The 21,125-nt window shown below is 40.8% G+C and overlaps 1 protein-coding gene across 1 annotated transcript in view; it reads left to right on the forward strand.

Annotated features, from left to right (window-relative positions):
• The window catches only part of LOC111153586 (guanine deaminase), a 78,703-nt gene extending 58,143 nt beyond the window's left edge, over positions 1 to 20,560 (forward strand). Inside the window, exons 7-14 of the mRNA XM_022512712.1 lie at positions 1,335 to 1,442; positions 4,375 to 4,482; positions 7,440 to 7,537; positions 9,886 to 9,953; positions 14,563 to 14,709; positions 17,781 to 17,911; positions 18,278 to 18,305; positions 19,386 to 20,560. Of these exons, the coding sequence (XP_022368420.1) occupies positions 1,335 to 1,442; positions 4,375 to 4,482; positions 7,440 to 7,537; positions 9,886 to 9,953; positions 14,563 to 14,709; positions 17,781 to 17,911; positions 18,278 to 18,305; positions 19,386 to 19,456 (759 nt within the window). The 3' untranslated portion in view covers positions 19,457 to 20,560. The remainder of the gene's footprint in view (positions 1 to 1,334; positions 1,443 to 4,374; positions 4,483 to 7,439; positions 7,538 to 9,885; positions 9,954 to 14,562; positions 14,710 to 17,780; positions 17,912 to 18,277; positions 18,306 to 19,385) is intronic.
• The last annotated feature ends 565 nt before the right edge of the window (positions 20,561 to 21,125 follow it).

Here is a 21,125-nt window from a genome sequence, read left to right on the forward strand (position 1 = left end):
TGGGAGAGGGGGGTTGGGGTTATGGACATTGGGGAGGGTATGTGCTATGGTGAGTGCTGTGAAGTGTGTAAACCTGGCGATTCACAGACCTGTACCCCTGGGGATAAAAATATATTATATGTTTATAAAAAATAAAATTAAAAAAAAAAAAAGAATGTAAGTAAGCTTGTTCCCAGCTTGGTTTTGGATTGCTTTTGTGTCATTTGTAAGATTGGCCATTAAGTTGTTTGGTAAAGATTAGTCCGTGTATGTTTGGCTTACTCCATGCATGCAGAAATGTTTCCCCGGAGCCTTCGACTATTTTTACAGTGGACCCATCAACTCAGCTCTGTGCGATCAGGCTTCAGTGGTTTTTCCCTTCCTTTTCTCTGGAACCTTCTAATCCCACAGGACTGGTCCCTGGGGAGGTGAGAGAGGCCTTCACGGATGTAGACAGATTGGGAGCAATGGGAAGTTGGCTACATCAGCATTGGCTCTGGCCTCTTGTACATCCTGATCTGGTCTAGAGCACAGGTGGTGTCCACCGTGATGCCCCAGGCATTGGCCACCTTGGTCCCTAACGTGTGGTATGTCACATGGCCTGCAGACACTCAGCCAGCCACTCCTCTCTGCATTGCCCTGGTGTTGGTGAGCCTACGGAGGCATTACCGATTCCTCCCCCCATTCCCAGCAGGCCAGTTTGTAGCTCCATTGTGTAATCTCTTAGATTTGCAAGCCAGACCCTTCCCTTACCACCTTTTTTGAAGTCTCATTGGAAATTGTGAGAACCCTATTACTTTCAGTCTAATCTCAGGAGAACTAGCTGAAGCTTTGCGGGTCCTCATGCTCACCACCCGTCTTTTGAGCCCTTCTGTCCTGCTCAGCCTTCATCTTGGGTGACACTAGAGCCAGTGCTACCACCAAACATCCTGAAGGAGGCCATGGCCAGCACTCCTCCCCAAGATGGAGATGGAGAATAGGAAGGACACCACTTCTCTCTGAGTCTCCCCATATCAGCCCCCTTTAGAAGTTCTTCTGCTTCCCATTTCTCTCCAGGAAGGCCACCAAGTCAAGGCCTCATCTGAACCTTACATGGATGTAGGACTGGGACTATCTGTCATTTGAGACAGGATCTTCTTCCATTGAACTTGGTGCTTTAGAATATTCTCTCTCTTGTCCTCAGCCAGGAGCTGTTTCCATGAAACCCACTGCTTCCACCCACTTTTAGAATGGGGTACTATCCCCTTAAATGAAGATATGAAATTATCATGTTGTATGATTTGCATGTTGGGGTATGTCACACATTCACGATAGCTATAGTTTCCTTATCAGTTTTTTCTTTAAATTATTTCCAGTATTCTAGAGTGAAGCCCATAGTGACACCACGTTTTTCCCTTTCCTGCTCCGACACTTTGTTGGGTAAACTGGGAAACATGGCGAAGACTCATAATTTGCATATTCAGGTGGGTGTTTTTCTCCTCTTTGTGCCCTTGTCCAGGCCTGCAAGACTTTTTAGTACCCTAAATTCTGGCAGTCCTCTCTAGTTCTTCTTCTGAGATTTCCTAGAGAAATAACATCATAAGATAGGAAGGGTTCTTACAGACGTCACCTAAATCCACTTCTTTAATTTCTCAGATAAGAAATTTAAAGTTCCTTTAACACCGCCCCCCCCCTCCCGCTCAGACTTAGAGAGACAAGACAAGGACGTCATCTGTAACAAAGCCAGATCGGTAACGCACTGGTTACCTGTTCTCTGTGGGATAAATTTAATTTGTTTCTTTCCTACTTCTCTCTTTTATTTGATCCTTTCCTCAGTGTTCTAGTCTTAAATTTTTGGAGGAACCACCTATTATTTGAAAAACAAAAAGAACCTAATTTCTACCTTACAGAAATGCATTTAAAAACCCTTTTGTTCTGAGTTCCTTAATTTAAAAATCAGGAACAAGAAAGTATATCTTACTTTGTCATTAAACAGTTGCGATTTGGGACTGAAACACTTTTTAAAGCTTCCAGCTGGTTTAAAATTGGAAGTTGCAGGCTCCCCTTTCCCCACCCAAGCTTCATGACGGACTGCACTAAAATTTTCCCTCTTAAGAGTTGACTATCTTACAACAAAGGGCAAGTTAGGGGAAAGGCAACACATTGATTCTTTATCACAATGGAGGGTATTTTGTTTTGTTTTCTTGATAAGATTTATTTTGTTGGGGCTCATTAACTATTCTCGTCATCCCCTCCCCCCTTTTGGGGGTCCTGTGACATTTGTTGTGTTTTTTTGGTAAGACTTTATTTGTTTATTTCTCAGAGAGAGAGCACAAGCAGGGGAAACAGCAGGCAGAGGGAGAGGGAGAAGCAGGCTCCGGCCAAGCAGGGAACCTGATGTGGGACTCGATCCCAGCACCATAGGACCATGACCTGAGCAGAAGGCAGACGCCTAACCGGCTGAGCCACCCAGACATCCCAACATTTGTATTTTTTATTCAATCCCACACAGTCATAGGGGAGGAAAAAGTTTTCCTGACTTACTTAGAGTCGCTGGCTGGGTCCGAACACTAACTTGATGAAGACCATAGGAGAAAAGCATACAAATGTATTTAATAAAAGTTTTACATGATAAGGAGCCTTCATAAGGAAATGAAGACCCAGAGAAAGAGATAGGAGCATTTGTAGGTTAGGTTTGGTGAAAAGTGCCCAGTCGTGGAGGAATATAATTGTTTGGATTCTTTGGGGCATCCCTTTGTCTTAGGAGATAAGGATGCTCCTTTCCTTCAAGGATAGGGTGGTCCCCCCTCACGTAACAGCTTTATGATCTGTTTCAGGGAGGAGGGGAGGGGGAAGGTCGGAATGACCTTCAGCTATTTTCCTTCAGATGAAAATATGCATTGTGCCCTGGTGCCATGTTTGGAGGCTGTGTGTCCAGAACTCCGTGAACACAAAACAAAATCGAGTGCTGTGGGTATAAGCATGTGTGCCTACATTGGCTCAAATCTATCAAAGTGAAAAGAATCATCTGGCTGTCCTTTTTTCTCTTCAGATGCCCATGCATTTCTTTTCTTTTTTTTTTTTTTTTAAAGATTTTATTTATTTATTTGACAGAGAGAGATCACAAGCAGGTAGAGAGGCAGGCAGAGAGAGAGGAGGAAGCAGGCTCCCTGCTGAGCAGAGAGCCCGATGCAGGGCTCAATCCCAGGACCCTGAGATCATGGCCTGAGCCGAAGGCAGCGGCTTAACCCACTGAGCCACCCAGGCACCCCTGCCCATGCATTTCTTCAGTGGTCTAGATTTCCCCCAGGCGAGCACAGAACTCACCTTCTAGGTGGAACACTCTATGTTCAGAACATTACTGTTTTTTCTCTGATTTCTTTGGCGCACACTTTACATCATGGAAAAGAGGAAATGGCATTGCCGTTCTTGGAAGTGGCAACTTGCTCATGAGTTTTTTCCCATTATATGTACTCATTACCGGTTGGTCTGGAAGGATTTTTGTTTTAGGCAAGGGTGTGGGGTGGTTACACTTAAGTGTTGTGTCTCCAAAGTACTTTCTGCCCTCTGAGGCTTTATGGTGCCCTCAGGAAAGGTTGGTGTGGGAGCCAGGACTCATTTGTTTTGACTGGGCGTGGATTTTTATGGGTTCTTTTTTTGGTGATGGCAGGATTGTCTAGCTGTTATTTTCTAAACCATTTTCTGTAGAAGAACTCATTCTGGAGGCAGATGAAGGGGACAGAATGAGGACAGGGCTCTAGAGTCCCAGTCTTTGCTTCTTCCTGAGAGGAAACCTGTTTATGCCTTTTACATATTGTATTTCTGTAAATTTTTATATGGATAACATACTCAAAGCTAAAAGAGTTTAGAAAATTACTCCTTTAAACCAACCCTTATATTTGAGATGTGAGAATATAAAGACCCAAAGGAAAGAACTGACTCACCCTAAGACCCATAACCAGGCTCAGAACTTGGGCTAACATTCAGCTCTCCTTGTTCAAATTCTAGGTTTCTTATGAGTGAACCATGCTATCTGTCCTTTTATGGCCACGAAACTCTTTTCTTAAATGGCCAAATGGGAAGAGGCAAATTCCCACAAATAGCTAGGTTCAAGTACTCTCTTCGAGTACTTTTTATTTTTATTCCCACTAGCTATAGAAAGAATGTAACATGGGTTAAGGTTAGGGCTAGAACATTACATATTCATGTAATTATCATGTTCACATTCATAGTTTCTTTTTCATATAGATGTGGTATGTATATAATACATATAATTGTTTTCAGTAAAACCCACGTAGCATCTTTATTGTGTTACCTTGCAAGCAGACACCATCCATCCCATTTTTGGGGTAGGAAGTATAATTTCTAATGGTATTTCACATTAGAAAATTGAAAATATTACTTCTTTTCTTGTAGAGCCATATAAGTGAAACTGTCTATGAGGTTGAAGCTGTGAAGAACTTATTTCAAGATTATAAAAACTACACAGATGTGTACGATAGGAACAATCTTCTGACAAACAAGGTACGTTGCGTATCATGACATAATCTGTATCATGGAGGGGGAACTTATCTACATTTTAAAATCTCAGTAAATCTCAGTATTGGGGGGGGGCAGCGGGAAACAAAATGAAATAATAAATAAAATCTCAATGGTAATCCTCAGATTTTTCCAATATGTGCGCATTTCCCAAACTAGAGTAAAGCCCAGGGGATGCGCACGCGAGGGTGTACAGTTAAAAATTGGCCTGCCGATTCATCCCAGTAAATAACTCTCAAGGCTTCTTTGAGGGTGAGCTGTCTCTTGGTCCAAGGACGTTTTGTCGTATCCATTAGGATGTAAATGCACATTCTCTTGACTTAGCAGATGCATTTCTAAGGATGCATTCTGTAAGGAATATGAATAGGAATGTTAACTCATGGGGAAGTTAGGAAGTGTCTATCAGTGGGGGATTGTTTAGTTTACAGAGCATTCGTGATTAAAATTTTATCCGGCATTCACAAGAGCGATGTATACGGGCTTACAAGGAAGAATGTTTATAGGGTATTGTTTGCTGTGTGTGTATGGATGTGTGGGTACATGCTCACTTAGAAAGCAGTATCTGGGGTGCTGGGTGGCCCTGTTGGTCAAGCATCTGACTATTGATTCGGGCTCAGGTCCTGGTCTCTGGGTCCAGGGATCAAGCCCCGCCTCCGGCTCTGTGCTGAGTACGAAGCCTGCTTGGGATTCTCCCTCTCCTTTTCCCTCTGCTCCTCCCCACTTACACACTCTTTCCCTCTCTCTCATCTCTTAAAAAAAATAATTATCTGGAATACAAACATTGACTATTAAATGTGATCCACCTAAGGGAGAAAACGGGACTAGTTAGTCTTTATTTTTAGACACTGTGGTAATGCTTAAAAAAAAATGAGTGTATAATACTTTCATAATTAAATAATTTCACATTAATTGAAATTAATATAGTGGGGAGACCCTTCGTTATAACAATATACCCCTTGGCCTTGGGTCTTGGCCTTCAATGACTTGTACAAACTGCATGGAGAGTTGAATCTACTGCAGCAAATAAATTCTTTGGGACTGTGAAGGGAGGGCTGAGTATGACTAATTTGAAAGGTTAATACTCTACATAGATCTTGTAAATGCTGCACTGTAATTTTCAGCCTTCTCTACGTATATTTCCATGTGATTAATAAATCAACCTGCCATTTGCATATTAATTTTATTTGCACAGAGCTTGGGAAAATTTTATTTATTTACTTATTTAGTTTTTAAGATTTTATTTATTTATTTGACAGAGATCACAAGTAGGTAGAGAGGCAGGCTGGGTTGGGGCGGGGAAGCAGCTCCCTGCTGAGCAGAGAACCTGATGCGGGGCTCCATCCCAGGACCCTGGGATCATGACCTGAGCAGAAGGTAGAGGCTTTAACCCACTGAGCCACCCAGGTGCTCCAGGAAAATTTTATTTTATTAATAATTCTTTGGTCACTGAACTGTGCCTCCCAAAGGAGAAAGCTATTAGAAACAGGTTTTGTGCTGAAAGAAGAAGAATTTTGAAAGAGTAAAGCCTTTTTTTAAAAAAAATTTAATTATTTTCATTTGAGTAGAGTTGACACACAATGGTACATGAGTTTCCAGTGTACAACATAGTGACTTAACTTTTCTATGTTATGCTATGCTCATTACAAGTTCGCTACCATCTGTCACTGTACAACCTATCACCATCGACTCTATTTCCTAGGCTGTTCCTTTTAGTCCCATAACGTATTCATTCCATCACCAGAAGCCCATGTCTCCCACTCCCCTTCACCCATTTTTCACATCCCCCCACACCTTCCCTTCTGCATCCGTTTGTTTTCCGTGTTTACAGATCTGATTCTGTTTGCTTGTTAATTTTTCTTTGTTTTAGATTCCACATATAAGAGAAATCATGTGGTATTTGTCTTTCTCTGACTTATTTCACTTAGCCTAATAACTTAGCATAATGCCCACAAGGTCCATCCATGTTGTTGCAAATGGCATGATCTCATGTTTTGTTATTGCTGAGTAATATTACACTGTATTTATACCACAAGAAAGACTTAAATCCTATTCAGGAAAACCCACAAATATCATCAGGACTAAACAGAGAAGTGTTATAAGTGGGCAGTGCCTGCCTTCTTGGATCAATTTCATCTTCCAAATTAATGCACATAAAATATTATATTTCCTAATTTTTGTGGAAATATAAATATGGGTGGTAAAACAGTTTATTTGGTTGTGTCAACTATATTCCAATTAAAAAAAGACCTAAAAAATAGATAAATAAAGATTATTTGCTTTTTGGGGTGCCTGGGTGTCTCAGTGGGTTAAAGCCTCTGCCTTCAGCTTGGGTCATGATCCCGGGGTCCTGGGATTAAGCCCCGCATCGCATCGGGCTCTCTGCTCAGCAGGGAGCCTGCTTCCTCCTCTCTCTCTGCCTGCCTTTCTGCCTAATTGTGATCTCTGTCAAATAAATAAATAAAATCTTAAAAAAAAAAGATTATTTGCTTTTGTGTATCAAGAGCATCGGTGCCTGTATTTCACTAGGAGTAGAAATGAGAACAGCTCTTTCCAGGATTACGCCCACAGCTTCCATGTGCTGACAAAGAAAAGCTTACTTCTAGAAAGTTCTGATTAAGATAGGAGCAAACACAGCCCCACCAGCTGCTCGCCATGTAGAATTAGGAAATAAAGTAGCGTGCCTGGAGGCAACAATGTATCTTTGAGCTGGATGGCTCTCCCAGCCTGTAGATCCCCTGGACCCTTGTGATTTTATAGGCCTTTTTGGAGGGGTAACTTGTACACAGGGATTTTCAACATACAAGTAATCATAAGTGCTCTTGGGAAGAGGCTCACAGATAAGTCACAGCTTCAGTCTGCACCTGTGACATCTTGCTGGGAGTCGAGACTAAGGGAAACATTTTTTAAGTGGCAAACTCCACACAGGACACTCTTCTCTCCAGACAGTGATGGCGCATGGCTGCTACCTTTCAGCAGAAGAGCTGCAGGTGTTCAAGGAGCGGGGAGCAGCCATCGCCCATTGCCCCAATTCTAACTTATCGTAAGTAGACAATCATCAGTCGGTCAATGGTGAGTGTTTGGGTTGCGAATTAGCAGCCCGGATACCTTCGGTTTTCTCAGCCCTGCTGCCAGGGTCCCCCCCTTCGAGAGTTCTGTTTAATTGGGACAGGAACCAGGTAGATGCACTGAGGCCAACCTCCGCCTCAGTGGGGAGAAAGAGCACTCAGTAGAGGACATTTTTTGCAGAGTATGCATTTGAAGAACACAGCATCTCTTAAAATTTCTGCGTTTGCCCAAAATGGGACAATAGGAAATACAACAGAAAGAGTTCAAAACCTCCAGCATTTCAGGGTTTGCAACTAAGGACTGCAAGAACGCATATGCCAGCCAGGCGTTCCAGGGAGAGGGTACTGACTTCCCATTACTTCGCATGCTCTGCGGTCAGGAGAAGGTGCCACAAGCCAGCGTCCGACAGTGTATACCGTGCTGCCGGATCCAACAGGACACCAGTTCACATAGAAGGGACTGTGTCCTGTTGTAATTCCCTGGAATATGAAGCTTTATTTATAACTAGTTTTCAACCCTTTAAAAGGTCATAGATCTGTGAGCCAGATGGAAATGATGGCCTGTATTTTCAGAAAAAAGCTCACAGATATAGAAACATTACATCTCCCTTCAGGGAATTCATAGATCCCATGATACTGATCCATGGGTGCCAGGTTAAGAACCCATGCTCCAGGATTCGATACAGAAAGGATCTCACTTCCGGTGCTAGTTGATTCAGAATAGAGTTCCTTCCACTTGGAAGCAGGTTGAGATAGATCATTCATGTATTCATTCGGCAAATTTATTTCGCTTCTGCTAGGTTTTAGGTTTTTTGAGGGTTACTTTGTATCCTCTGTTCTTTTGAGTTCTTGCAGAAGCGGACCATGAGACCATTCATGTACAAGTAGTTTATGTGGAGGTGATCTCAGGATGTCTGTGGGTAAGACGGAGAAGGCAAGGGAGTCAGTAAGAGCGCGTCATCAAGCAGCTTACCACGGTGGGCTCCTGGAGTTTAATTCTTCCAGAAACCTCAGGGAACCAATGTACAAAACATACCTCAAAGTCATTCTGCCCTCGGGGTGAGGAAGCGGGGATAGTTATTCCCACATACCTATCAGTTATTTGTGGAGGGCTGCTGGGTGAGGTGAAGAGGTACGAATCCCCTGGAACTCCTGACCTGCCAGGAACAAGGGCAGAGCAGGCTCTGTGATGGGGAAAGAGCCCCGAGGTAGAGTCAGAGGTGCTGGCAGTTGGAAGTGTAGGGAGTTGGCCAGCAAAAAGAGATGTATGTCAGATGGAAGCATAGGAAAGACATGAGAGCCACAGAGCTATATTTCTGGTGCGTTTTTGAGAGGTTCCAGAGCCTTCTGGTTTTCAGACATTACGTGGTCACACATGACAGGGAATCTGGCCTATGTATGGCTAGTGACCATAATTACAGTCTGGGGACCAGATAGGGAAAGGATTTAACATTTCCAGGGGTTAGTTACACGATATCTAAATTAAAATATAATCCAGTTTTGCAAATTGAGGTTGGAGGTTCTATTTCCTTATGGGTATGTTTCTGTTTAGATGGTCACTGCTATTCTTTCTCCAACAACTTTGATTTATTGCACGTGCACTGGGGATTTGACAGTGGTATTTACGTGCATCTTCAAGGAGACCACTGTGACCTTTGCCTCTTCTCAGACTTCTAAGAAACGCTTTGGTTTTCCTTTGTTTCTATAGAAAGGCGGCACGTCTAGTAAGCTCAGGGTCATAACGTCCGGAATTCAGTCTGGAACATTCTCTCCTAGCTGCTGCGGTCCTCAGCTGCAGCCTGCGACCTGTCAGGTCCAGACTCATCAGCCTGCACCCCCTTTCCCAGTAGTACCCTCCTTCTTTGATTTTGCAAGTCACTACTCATTCAGGGTAACAAAGTATCCCAGACACAGAGGAAAGACAATGTTTTGCAATTTCTACTTTTGAACATAGAAGGATGAGTTTATTAAAAACAAAAACAAAAACAAAAAACACTGAAGACCAGTAGATTTTTGTATGAATGGCAAGATTGAATTCCTTCATTTATTTTTCCTTACAAATGATCCCATTTTCCTTCTGTTTCTTGCTGCTTTAGACCCTCCTGAGATTGAGCTCAACCCAATAAGCAGAGCTCCTTTATGATTGTTTTTTTTTTTACTTCGGGACTCAGATGATCTGATTTGACTAATGTGTTTGTGTCAACATGAGAGCTGTTATGACGGGAAACACAATTTTAGTGAAATCACCATCATTATTGTTGGTGTCCTTTTTTTGTTGGAAACACATGCGTCTCCTTGTCCTGACTATTTCCTCTTTCTACAGGCTCAGCAGCGGCTTTCTCAATGTGCTCGAAGTCTTGAAACATGAAGTGAAAATAGGGCTGGGTACAGGTCAGTAGTTTGCCATTTGGACATGGGCAAAGTGGTTGAGCATAACTTTATGATGTGACTAATTTCCAGGTAACAGTTTAAAGAATTAGTTTTCTTATCTGGTAGTCCTATCTCGAGCTAATAAAATGGTGGGATGGCAGCAGTAAAGAAACTATATGGAAAGGGAGAGGTTTTGATGATGCTAACCTCCTGAGGGCCATCAGGGATTGCTTGACAAAGGGTAAGTCCTTCTAAGGTGTTGTAGAGTTTTATTGTTTTCGGTTTTGTTGTTGTTGTTGTTAAGTCCTTGATTTTTCCCCCCCTTTCATTTGGTCCCTCTGGCTAGGTTTTGATGGTTTGGATTCGTATGGTCTTAGTTTTCCGTAACTCTGTCATTACAGATACCATCTCAAAAGAAAATTATTTGACCTTGCCATAGGGAGCAGAGATTCGGTCTATGCCAGCATTGAGAATTTGGAGATATATTAAGAACTTGCTTTGCTTTTGATCTGTGTTTAACAAAATGAGATTCCAACTCCCACAGGCCGTCTGTTGTTTGCTGGGATGAAGGACATCCTAGGTGGCTGATGAATTAGTGGTGCCTTTTTTCCCCCCCACAATACATTTTAATTGTTTTTCCTGAGTGTGTGCAGTGCTGCTCACTTTGAAAGTACGAGACAGGCCCAAATGCGTAGGCATATCCCTTGTGAACCTTTTATTTCTGTGTATGAATAACTAAAAAAAAATTTTTTTAAATGGGTATGAGGCACAAGGATTTATTTTCATTCTTGATGCATTTACCTTCCTGAAACTTAAGAGCATTGGGATGTTTGCATAATGGTGAAGATGGTTGTCATCATTTCTTGCAATAACGCACACGTCATTTAGTTTTATACCAGCAATGTCGGGAAGATATACAATAAAATGAAGTGACTTATTAATATTTTTAAGGAGGTGTGCTAGATTAGATGTTCACTCCAATTTTATGTGAGTCAAAAGAATTATGATTTTAAAAAAATTCTCATGTAAGACGCCAATCATTGAGATCATGGTAATACTTGGATATAGTCACAGGTGTTAAGGTAGTTATTTTATGGCCAGAGAAAAGCTTTAATGAATAAGAAAAAACATGGCCAAGAATTTTTGTTACACACTAGTCTAGTAATGAAAAATTTTGTAGATAGCCAAAAATCAGGTAGGGATTTCTTTCCAGTTTTCTAGGATTTTGTCCCCCTGACTTAAGTTCATCACATGACTTCCAGTTCTTGACTTTGGGTTGTACAGTGGTGGATGCAATGTTTAGGTAAAGCTTTGTCACTTATTAGCTGTAAGACTTTGAGCAAATTTCCTTAATTTTCTAGGACTTCATTTCTCTGATTTCTGTAGCAATAACAATAGTTACAACTATGTCTATCTTATAAGCTTATTTTGAGGCTTAATGAGAAAAAAGTGCATACAGAATGGTTATTAGCACATACTTGACATATTGCACTAGTCAATCAAGATTGGTTTAAAGGGAAGGAGCAATGCTGGTGTATTGACCAAAGGTTTGATTAAATAGGACATACTCACTTATGAACTGGGAGAATGCTGTTGCATCTTACATGGTTTCTGTTGCAGTAGCCCCACTGCATTCCACTGAAACATGACCTTTAAATATCAACCTGGCTGTCTCCGGTAGGCTTCAGAAGATCATTTAACCCTATACTGTGGGCCGGGAGTAGGTCCAAAAGTGGTTTGTTCACTCTGTCTACAATAAGTAGAGGCAGATCTGGACTTTCTCAATTATTAGATAGGGGAAACTCACATGAAGCTTAACAAAAGTATTGCAAAATCAGAGGAAGTCATATCAAAAAGAATGAGGTGTGCCTGGGTGGATCCGACTCTTGATTTCAGTTCAGGTCATGATCTCAGGGTCCTGGCATCGAGGCCCACATTAAGCTCCACATTGGGTATGGAAGCTGCTTAAGATTCTCTGTCTCCCTCTTCTGCTGCCCTTCTCTCCACTCATGTGCACGTGCACATGCTCTCTCTCTCAAAAATAAAAACAAAAAAACCAATGAGAAGATGATCTTATCTCTGAAACTGACCTACATCAGGATTTAGAAGAAAAATCTCAGGATTGCCATCATCCTTGGAGTACAAGAAGACATGGTACTATGAAAAGACCACAAGTTGTGATGGAAAAAGAAGTTTTTTTAAATGAAAGAAGAAAACTAGGGGGGAAAAAAAGAGTGAGGAGCATGTAGACAATCCTACATGACTGAAGGGAGGGTAAATTTTACAACCACTTTGGAAAACTGTTTGGCTATTTCCTATAAAGTTAAATATACATCGACATATGACCCAGTAATTCCGTTCTGGGGTATTTACCCTAGAGAAATGAGCACATATGTTTGCAGGAAGAGTTGTACACGAATGTTTATACCAGCTGTATTTGTAATAGCCCCAAGCAGGAAACAATCCAAAATCCCGTGGACTGGGGAATGGGTAAGCAAACTGTGGTGTATTCTTAGAGTGGAATGCTGCTCGGCATTCAGGAAAGTAGAAACCACTGATCTATGTGAAACAAAGGTAAATCCACAAATATTTTGTTAAGTGAAAAAAGCCAGGCACAAAAGAGCACATGCTGTATGTTTCCATATCCATGAAACCTAGGAACCAGTGGAGCTAACATTATGTTGATAGAAATCAGACAGTGGTTGCCAAGGATTGGGGATGGGGGCAGGGAGCACAAATGACCGGAAAGGACTGAGAGAGAGCTTGCTGGAGCGATGGAAATGTTTAACATCTTGTCTTTCTGAAAGGTAGTTAAATGGCTAGTATAATTGTTAGCATTCGTCAAATTAGACACCTGAGTTCTATGCATTTTATGTTGTCTTAATTATAACTCAATTTAAAAATAACAGTGTAGGAAGCTATGAGTAGAACTATTGCAGAAAATTAAATCAATGATGTGGAAAACAACATCGATCAAAGATCGAAGGGGGTGTTTGAGAATGATCCACATGGAGCATAGAAAGAATAACAACAACGCAGTGGGGGTTTTCCTGACCCAGGACCCAGAGCAAATCGAACAGAAGTTGTAAAGGATAAATCTTTTCCGAGCTTAAGAAAGAACCGTGTATCATATTCAAAGAACTTACCCTGTTCTACGCTGAATCGTAACTGATTGCTAAGATATTGGAATTACAAAGAAAAAGGAAAAAAAAATCTGAAAACGGTAAGGCAGGGAAAAAAGTCAGTTATCAATAAAACAATTAAAAACCAGTTTGGTTTTGGGTGTTTTTGCTGGCATGAAAAATAGCAAGGTCAAGAAAGAGTTTGGAGCCAAATCATTGTTACCCAAGAATATTATATTGGACGAGATCCTCCTTTATTTGCAAAGGCAACAAAATTCTCCAATATACAAAGTCTTGGAAAATATGCTCCCCATGAACTCTTGGAAAAAATTACTTGAAAATCTACAGCATTCAGTGAGTTATGAGACAAAACAATGGGCCAAGGTCGAGGGAAATGAAGGGACAACAGCATATCAGGGAGGTTAGTTAAAATAGAAATAAGATATAAAAAGTTGTAAAAGAGTTTAAAAATGAAAGCAAAAATCAAAAATGTATCTTAAGAGAGCATATGTACAGTATTAAAGTAATACCTTTAAAAAGTTAGCCGGCTGTGAGCCTTAAACTGCTCTCAAAAAATAAAGTCAGTAAACAACAACAAATATAAACACAATTCCCTCTAAAAGCTCTCCCTGAAAAATTATCATAAAGAAGTAGCTTTTAATTCCCCAAGTTCTCATCTGTATTAGAATAGAGCTAGGATGAGTTTTTAAGGGTATAGAACTGTGAGCTTGTTTTAAGTTTCATGTTATCCAAATTATCTTCGTAACTATGCAGGCATATTTTTGTGAGAGTGCAGGGAATATCCAGATAAGAGTTTCTTCTCTTAGCTTTATTAGCCATTTGGGCATTGCACTGGGTCGAACTGTGCACTCCTTACCCCCCCATCCTCAAAGATGTCTACTGAACAAAACATGACCTTATTTGCAATAAAGGTCTTTGCAGTTACAATTAAGGTAGAGATTTCAAGATGAAGTCATTCTGAATTAGGGTAGGCCCTGGATGCAATGATGAATGTCTTACAAGAGAAAATGAATGACACGTAAAGACAGAGAAGAAGGCCATTGGAAGGCAGGAGCAGATGTTGTACCAGTATCATACTGCGGTAAGCCAAGGAACCGTTGCAGGAGCCTCCAGAAACTGAAAGCAGCAAGGAAGGATTCCTCCCTGGAAGCTCTGTAGGGATCACGGCCTTGCCAGCGCTCGGATTTAACACTTCTGTCCTCCAAAACTGTGAAAGAATAGATTTCTACTATTTTAAGCTGCCACATCTGTAGTGATTTTTTGTAAGGACCCTAGGAAATGAATACATTTGATATGTGTTTGATACCAGTTGCAGTGGTATCTTTCAACTATTAGTCTGCGTCTGTTCTGTGTCTAGATAAGATCTTTTCTTGGAAGTATATTCCAGACAGAGTATCACTCACTAAAACCCCAAAACCAATGTCATATACCTAATATCCCATTTATCGAATGAGGTTACTCTTGTGGCTTTATTTCATCTCCCGTAGATGTGGCTGGTGGTTATTCAGCCTCCATGCTGGATGCGATCAGAAGAGCAGTGATGGTTTCCAATATCCTTTTAATTAATAAGATCAACGAGAAAAGCCTCACCCTCAAAGAGGTCTTCAGACTAGCTACTCTTGGAGGCAGCCAAGGTAATGACCATTTTGTCTCTTTCCTGAGCAGCGCACAACCGCGCCAGTCTGTGTCCTTGGAAACAGTATGAAGGCTTACGAGAGTGGCGTCAGCAGGCACCCCTTATTCATACCCCGATGTTGCGTCTCATGTACCATACCCCAGATTTAGTGGGTAATGTTCAGACATGTGGTGGAGGTATCCTTTCTTCAGCAAGTCCCCTGTCTTTGGCAGGGGACGTGTTCAACACACAATTATATTAATGCTTTGATGGATATTTGCAATGGTCGCATGTGGGTGAGTTCTTGAAAATCATCAGCTTTTTCCCACTGAGTCAAGTAACACATTGTCTTTTGGCCTGAGGGATGAGAGTAATCATATTCATAATAATAGTAAAAATAATAGCCCAGACTTAACTCTTACCAGGTAAGAGGCAGTGTGCGTCATGCTTTCTGTTGTGACTTCAACCTCACAACTGCTGCTAATTCTCCCCAACTGGTGAGGCATCTGAGCGAGGTGTACACGGTTGTCAAGCTACAGAGTGCCCTGATTTGAATCCAGAAAATCTGGTGCCGGAGTGCAGGTTCCTACTTTTCCTCTGGAAATCTCAGCTTCAACTCTGCATTTCGATGGTATATTTAAGGACACTAATTACCCAAAGCTCTTTAAAAGGAAAAAGATGTAAAAGTGCAATTGATTGATATGTAAAGACTGCTTACCAGCTTTTTCCAGTTCTCACCTGTAACCATATTTTTAGGGAAAAAATAGAAATTGGTAATTGTATTGCTTTTAGTCACTTCCGTATTTTAGTGTGATCTGGATGGATGATGGTGAACACAGCATGAAAGTCAGGTAGCTATTAGGAAATGAAAACATCAAAACAGAGACAGTGTAGATATACAGAGAGATTTATGAAAGATACCCAGGGTCTTACAAAATAAAGGATGATAGAAGCTAAGAGTGTCCTGGGAAGAGAAACCTTCTGGCTCTTTGGATGTTCTGGGCTATGATGAATGCCATAAAGAACATTTCAGGGGAAATGAGCAGAGGTCATGCTCTTTGCATTTTCTTAAGTCTTATGATTTTGTTTTCTAAAGTTCCAAGTTTTAAATCATCCATTTTTTAAAATTCCCCATCCCTGTTGGTATTGTTGGCCCACCATCTGATTTTCATGGTGCCAGTGGACTGTTACTTAAGTGCCTTCTGTATTCTAGGCTCTCTGCGAGGTGCTTCATCGGGGTCCTGTACGAGATCAAACTGGCACGGGGTGCTCACCAAATCATGTCTATCTTGCTGTGTAGCTTTTAGATCTATTTTCTGGGCCCTGAGCTTACTGTGATGGAATTTCTTCTCCTAAGTGCTTGTCTCTGTGAGACTCTGAGTGAAATGAGATGACTGGATCACTGTTTAAATTGTGGCATCTCCCCAGCTTGTCACAGCCTTTCCCTTCATTCTCAAGACCGAGATGTGCATAAATCCCCTTCACAGGCACATGTGCTCCAAGGCAGCGAGACTGCATTTCCTGAAATGCGTCTGAACTGCTCACCAGCCCTCCTGGGCCTCTCTGTAATAATCTGAATTTAGACCAATTTACAAATTTGTAAAAGCAGTTGTGCCTTTTTTTGGGTTAGCACATGCCTGACCTTCCAGGTCTGAACAATCCGCTCAGTTAGTTTATACGTATACGTACCATCAAAACTCTGGCAAATGAAGCTGGTCATCTGACCTATTAAACACACCACAATTTTATGTTGAATACAGTCATTAAAAACTTCTATTTTGTTAAGCTTCTTTATCAAAGGCAAAAAGATTGTAATTGGCAAAGGAGGAGAGAATATCCAATGATGTTCTACTACATTCGGTCCTTCCCACACAGTTAGTAGGAGTCACCTAACTGCCTTTAACATTTTCTAATTACTTTTGCACCCCTGTCTGCCTATAAGAGTTCTTTAGCTATAAAATCTTGTTCTCTTCTGAGAATAAAAGAGTTACCCTTTAAACAATCTTTTAAGAACAAGTAGTGTTTCTTAATCAGTGCTTAGGGAACTGCCAAAAAGTCTGCTGGATATCCATACAGAGAAAGAGAATGTACCAGATTGTGTCTAATGGAGGTACCTGATCCAATATTTTCACATTGGACTCTATCTTGATGGGACAGAATTCAGTCAACACATGCAAAAATTCAAATAAACAATGGTGCCCTCCAGCTGGCCTTTGTCTGTGCACGCTTCCCCTTCGTAGCTCAGCGTGCACTCAGATTACAGGCTTTAAGGAGCTTTAGATTTAATATCTTTATTGACTCGGAAAGCCAACTACTCCCATCTTCTGAAACTAAATCATAAAAATGACAGATGTTCCTCCTTGACATCCGATATTCATGGAACGTGAATTCTCGTTACGAGATGGATCAAGTCAATAGATCGTACTGACCTATTTTAGAAAACCATTCTTCCCTGGCAACCAGAAAGTCCTTGAGGTTACCGAGAAATTGGTCTGCTTTCTAAAGCATTGGCACTCTTGAGTTAGGAGGACATACTTACTTTCAGAAGTCAATTTTCTCCATTCAGTGGATTTAAACTAAGGAACTTAGGATGGACAGGCCTGCATTGACGAAGATACAAAAGGATACATATTTATTTGAGGTTCATTTCACTGCCATGAAAATAGATCCTGTCAGCTGTTTCACAGAACAAAAAGGGCAAGAGTTGGAGTGTGGGGGGAGAACAGGAGGGGAGAAGAAGACATTATGTCAATCGTCATGTTTCTTAGAGGGATGAATGGAAATCATAGGCCAGCTGGACTGTGAAGGGTGCTAATAGAGCTGAAACAGACAGACACCATCTGAATTAGAGATTGTGGTGATGAGGGGACCTGTTTTTATTCTCAGATTTTGCTTTCCACATGCTTCTTCTGCTTCCTGTGTGTCAGTGTTTTAGGATTTCTTAGAATGAGAGCTTCTCTGCTTCCCATTAAGATAGTTTTTTTTCTAGTGATAGTCTGCAAGGACAGATTCTGTCCTTGCAAATGGGGACATTTTCATCATCTGATGGCTCCAAATACTGACTGTTTACTAATTTATTCCACTCTGTAGCCCTGGGGCTAGATAAAGAGATTGGAAACTTTGAAGTGGGCAAGGAATTTGATGCCCTCCTGATCAACCCCAAAGCATCTGACTCTCCCATTGACTTATTTTCTGGGGATCTGGCTGGTGATACATCTGAAGTAAGTAAAACAAATTTCGTCCAAAGGCATCTTTTTCATATCTTCTCTGGAGGAAAAAAAAAATAGAAATGGAAACATTTTAAGGGAATACAGGGGAATCTTAAAAGGGAAAGTAGATCCTTTTCAATTTGTCAGTGTAATATTAAGAATAATGGTACTGACAAAAACTTGTATTTTGAATATATTTGTATATTTGAATCTATTTGACTACAATAAGTCCATTTCTTTTTCATTAATGGAAGTAGATTTTTGCCTCTGAGAAATAAATTTGTATGTCTGCGCTTTACCAACCCCTGTTGATTATGAATTTACTCTTCTAAATGCACAGAATATTTTTTCTTATTATTACTTCATTTTGCATTTTAGGCTGTAATCCAGAAGTTCCTCTACCTAGGTAGGTGGATATATGTCTCTGTGCTAAATAAAATCTTTCCTGGTCTTTCTTGGGTATGGCTCCCGGCATGTGTGGCCCCATAGGTTAAACTCTATGCGTGACCGTTTCATTTATTATTTTAACATTCCTCAGCATCAAGCCCATTTCAGGGCATTATCTGAAATGCCCATGTTCCTCTGGAAGATAAATCCAAAGCTGAGGAACGGCAGGTTCAGGGAAGAGGCCGTCGGGTCCCTTCCTCCCCGTTCACTCTGAACACCCGCCCAGTCCTTCCTATCATGTTCTATTTGTGCTAAGTTTGTGGTGGAGTCTCACCACCTATGTTTGGTGTGTGTGTGTTTTGTTTTGTTTTAACGTGTACTCACATTTGATTCCGTTCACTGAGAGAAATAAATAGTACGGGAGATTCTACTTTGGCCCCCGCTTGGTCTGGGAGCTCTGAGTACTGGGTGAACTTGAGAAGAGAGATGCAGGTACCGTTTCCAGAGCTCAGTTCCTGGAGGCCCTCTGCGTCTCCCCATGCTGAGGATGATTCTGGCCTGTAAAGATAAGCATTTCCTTTACCGTCAGGGCTGGAAATGCAAACTGCTCCAGCCGACAGGGCTGCCGCAGAAAGTGAACTCAACTTTCTGGGATTTCTGCCTTCGGTGCAGAATTCAGACCCTAATCCTCCAGTTCAATGGAGCCCCTTGTCTTGGTCATGTCCCCTTGTCCAGATTATGAACAGTCCGAGAGGAAAAAAATGTAGCTTTTTGTATTTTCCCTCTTAGAAGTGGTATTTGTTTTTAAATCCCTCCCTGTGGCAATTAAAATACTTACTGACATAGGAGTGCCTGGGCGGCTCAGTCCATTGGGCATGGGACTCCTGGTTCCAGCTCGGTCATGATCTCTGGTTGGTCATGGCATTGAGCCCCAGGTCGGGCTCCACACTCAGTGGGGCATCTGCTTCTCGCCATTCTCTGCCCTTCCCCTCCCCCCACACTCACACACTCTCTCTCTGTCTCAAATCAATAAATCTTTTTAAAAAATACCTATTGACATAAAAACACTTTATGAATGATTCCTTCATTTTTCTTTCAGGAGATGACCGAAATATTGAGGAGGTTTATGTGGGCGGAAAACAGGTGGTCCCCTTTTCAAGCTCAGTGTAAGACCCTCGGCCTCTACAAATTCTCCTGGGATCACGTGGTTCTACATCTCCCTGGTGCCCAGGCCGAGTTAGAAAGTCCAAAAATAGTATCTTGTTCTTGGGATGACTCTCTCTTTCTGTGTCTAGTTACAGTACTCACTTGACAAATTGTTTGAAGGGGGTCGTGCTAATTCCCAGCCCTCCGGCTGGGAGGATTCAAAATCTCTCCCTTTTGAGCTGTTTGGATTTACTTTAAGCTCAAATATAGGGGAATGTTATTCCTGGTGGGGTTCTTATTGTGAGATTTAAGTCAAATCGATTTCATATTTGGAAATGTGGAGAGAAAATGTATTCCTGTAAGGCTAGATATGTTGAGCTAATAAATGTGAAAAATCAGAAAATGGAAAATGAACTAGTAAATATATTTTTATGAGGGAGAAAAAGTTAGACTATGAACATGCATTGGAAAATCACTTCAGATTATGATTGAAAATTATGTACTGAGCATATTAATTTCAGAGGAGAACTTGTTGAATTTTAAAATGTGTTTCTAGATTGACCTTGTGTTCTGGAAATTTGCACTTAATGGAGTTTGCATTTCAGAGACATGTTATTGTTGTGCTTTGCCTTCTTTGGGGATGAAATGTCAGAAATTGCCACATGCTTTCTTCATATAGTTCTGTGCTGCAGAGTGTTTGACAGAGGTTGGGTGTTAAAGATTTAAAGTCTCTTAGGAATATTATTCATATAACTACAGGGTACAAATAGTGGTATTTTTGTGTACTTTAAAATCACCTTAATGTATAAATGTGTGATGCTATTATTGCTTCATTGTTATTAGAAAAGAAACAAATTCCATACTCCACTGTTGTGTAGACTGGAGTCTTCATAAACTGGGTCACGTGCTGGGCAATAAGGAGCTACCAATACTAAAAGGAAGGGTTTCACAGCAATGATGGGGTCTCCCCAAGAGGTATGCCATGGTTGCCAAATATTTCATCCTCAGATCTCAGTCTGGTAGAACTTTAAAATGAAAGACAAATGCAGTTAAATACATTATTAAAAATCTTTAAACCCTGCTTACTGAAAGCACTGGATTTTTCCATTTTATCCTGTTGCCTTTTTAATTCCTAATAATTTGGGGGACATTCGAATTTTAGAATAATTAAAGTTATCCTTTATTTAGGATAATTAAAGTTATCCTCTATTACTATAAACTTAAGGTTTATAGTAATAGGACTAACCTGCACTAGACATCTAGGAACATTACACAAAACAAAAAGTATTTTTATGCTTCCTAGTACAGTGTACTTTTCCATAACCTATAATTAAAAGCAAATTTTTTTATAAACTCTGAAGAAGTATTGATGTGAACGTCATTTAAATACTACAATTTTCTCATTTAATTTAAAAAACTATGAATCAACACGGAAAAGGAATAGAGTTTCTTACTGTATCTTCACACTCACACCTAGGACTTAAGTGTGACTCCTTATAATTTACCTTAAAGTAGAGAATATAATATAATATAGCTATATTATATTAGGTTCTTACAGACCTAAGAACAAAATTCCCCCTCTTGTACTATAAATTTGATCCTCAATTAGTTGTACTAAATCAGCAGTCATTTGCCCACGTTGTATTTTCTGCTTTTCCTGGTAGAAACACTTTTACATTTGATTGTGTACACA

The sequence above is a fragment of the Enhydra lutris genome, unplaced genomic scaffold (assembly GCF_002288905.1).
Source record: "Enhydra lutris kenyoni isolate GAN:26980312 unplaced genomic scaffold, ASM228890v2 scaffoldscaffold33, whole genome shotgun sequence".
Taxonomy (NCBI): domain Eukaryota; kingdom Metazoa; phylum Chordata; class Mammalia; order Carnivora; family Mustelidae; genus Enhydra; species Enhydra lutris.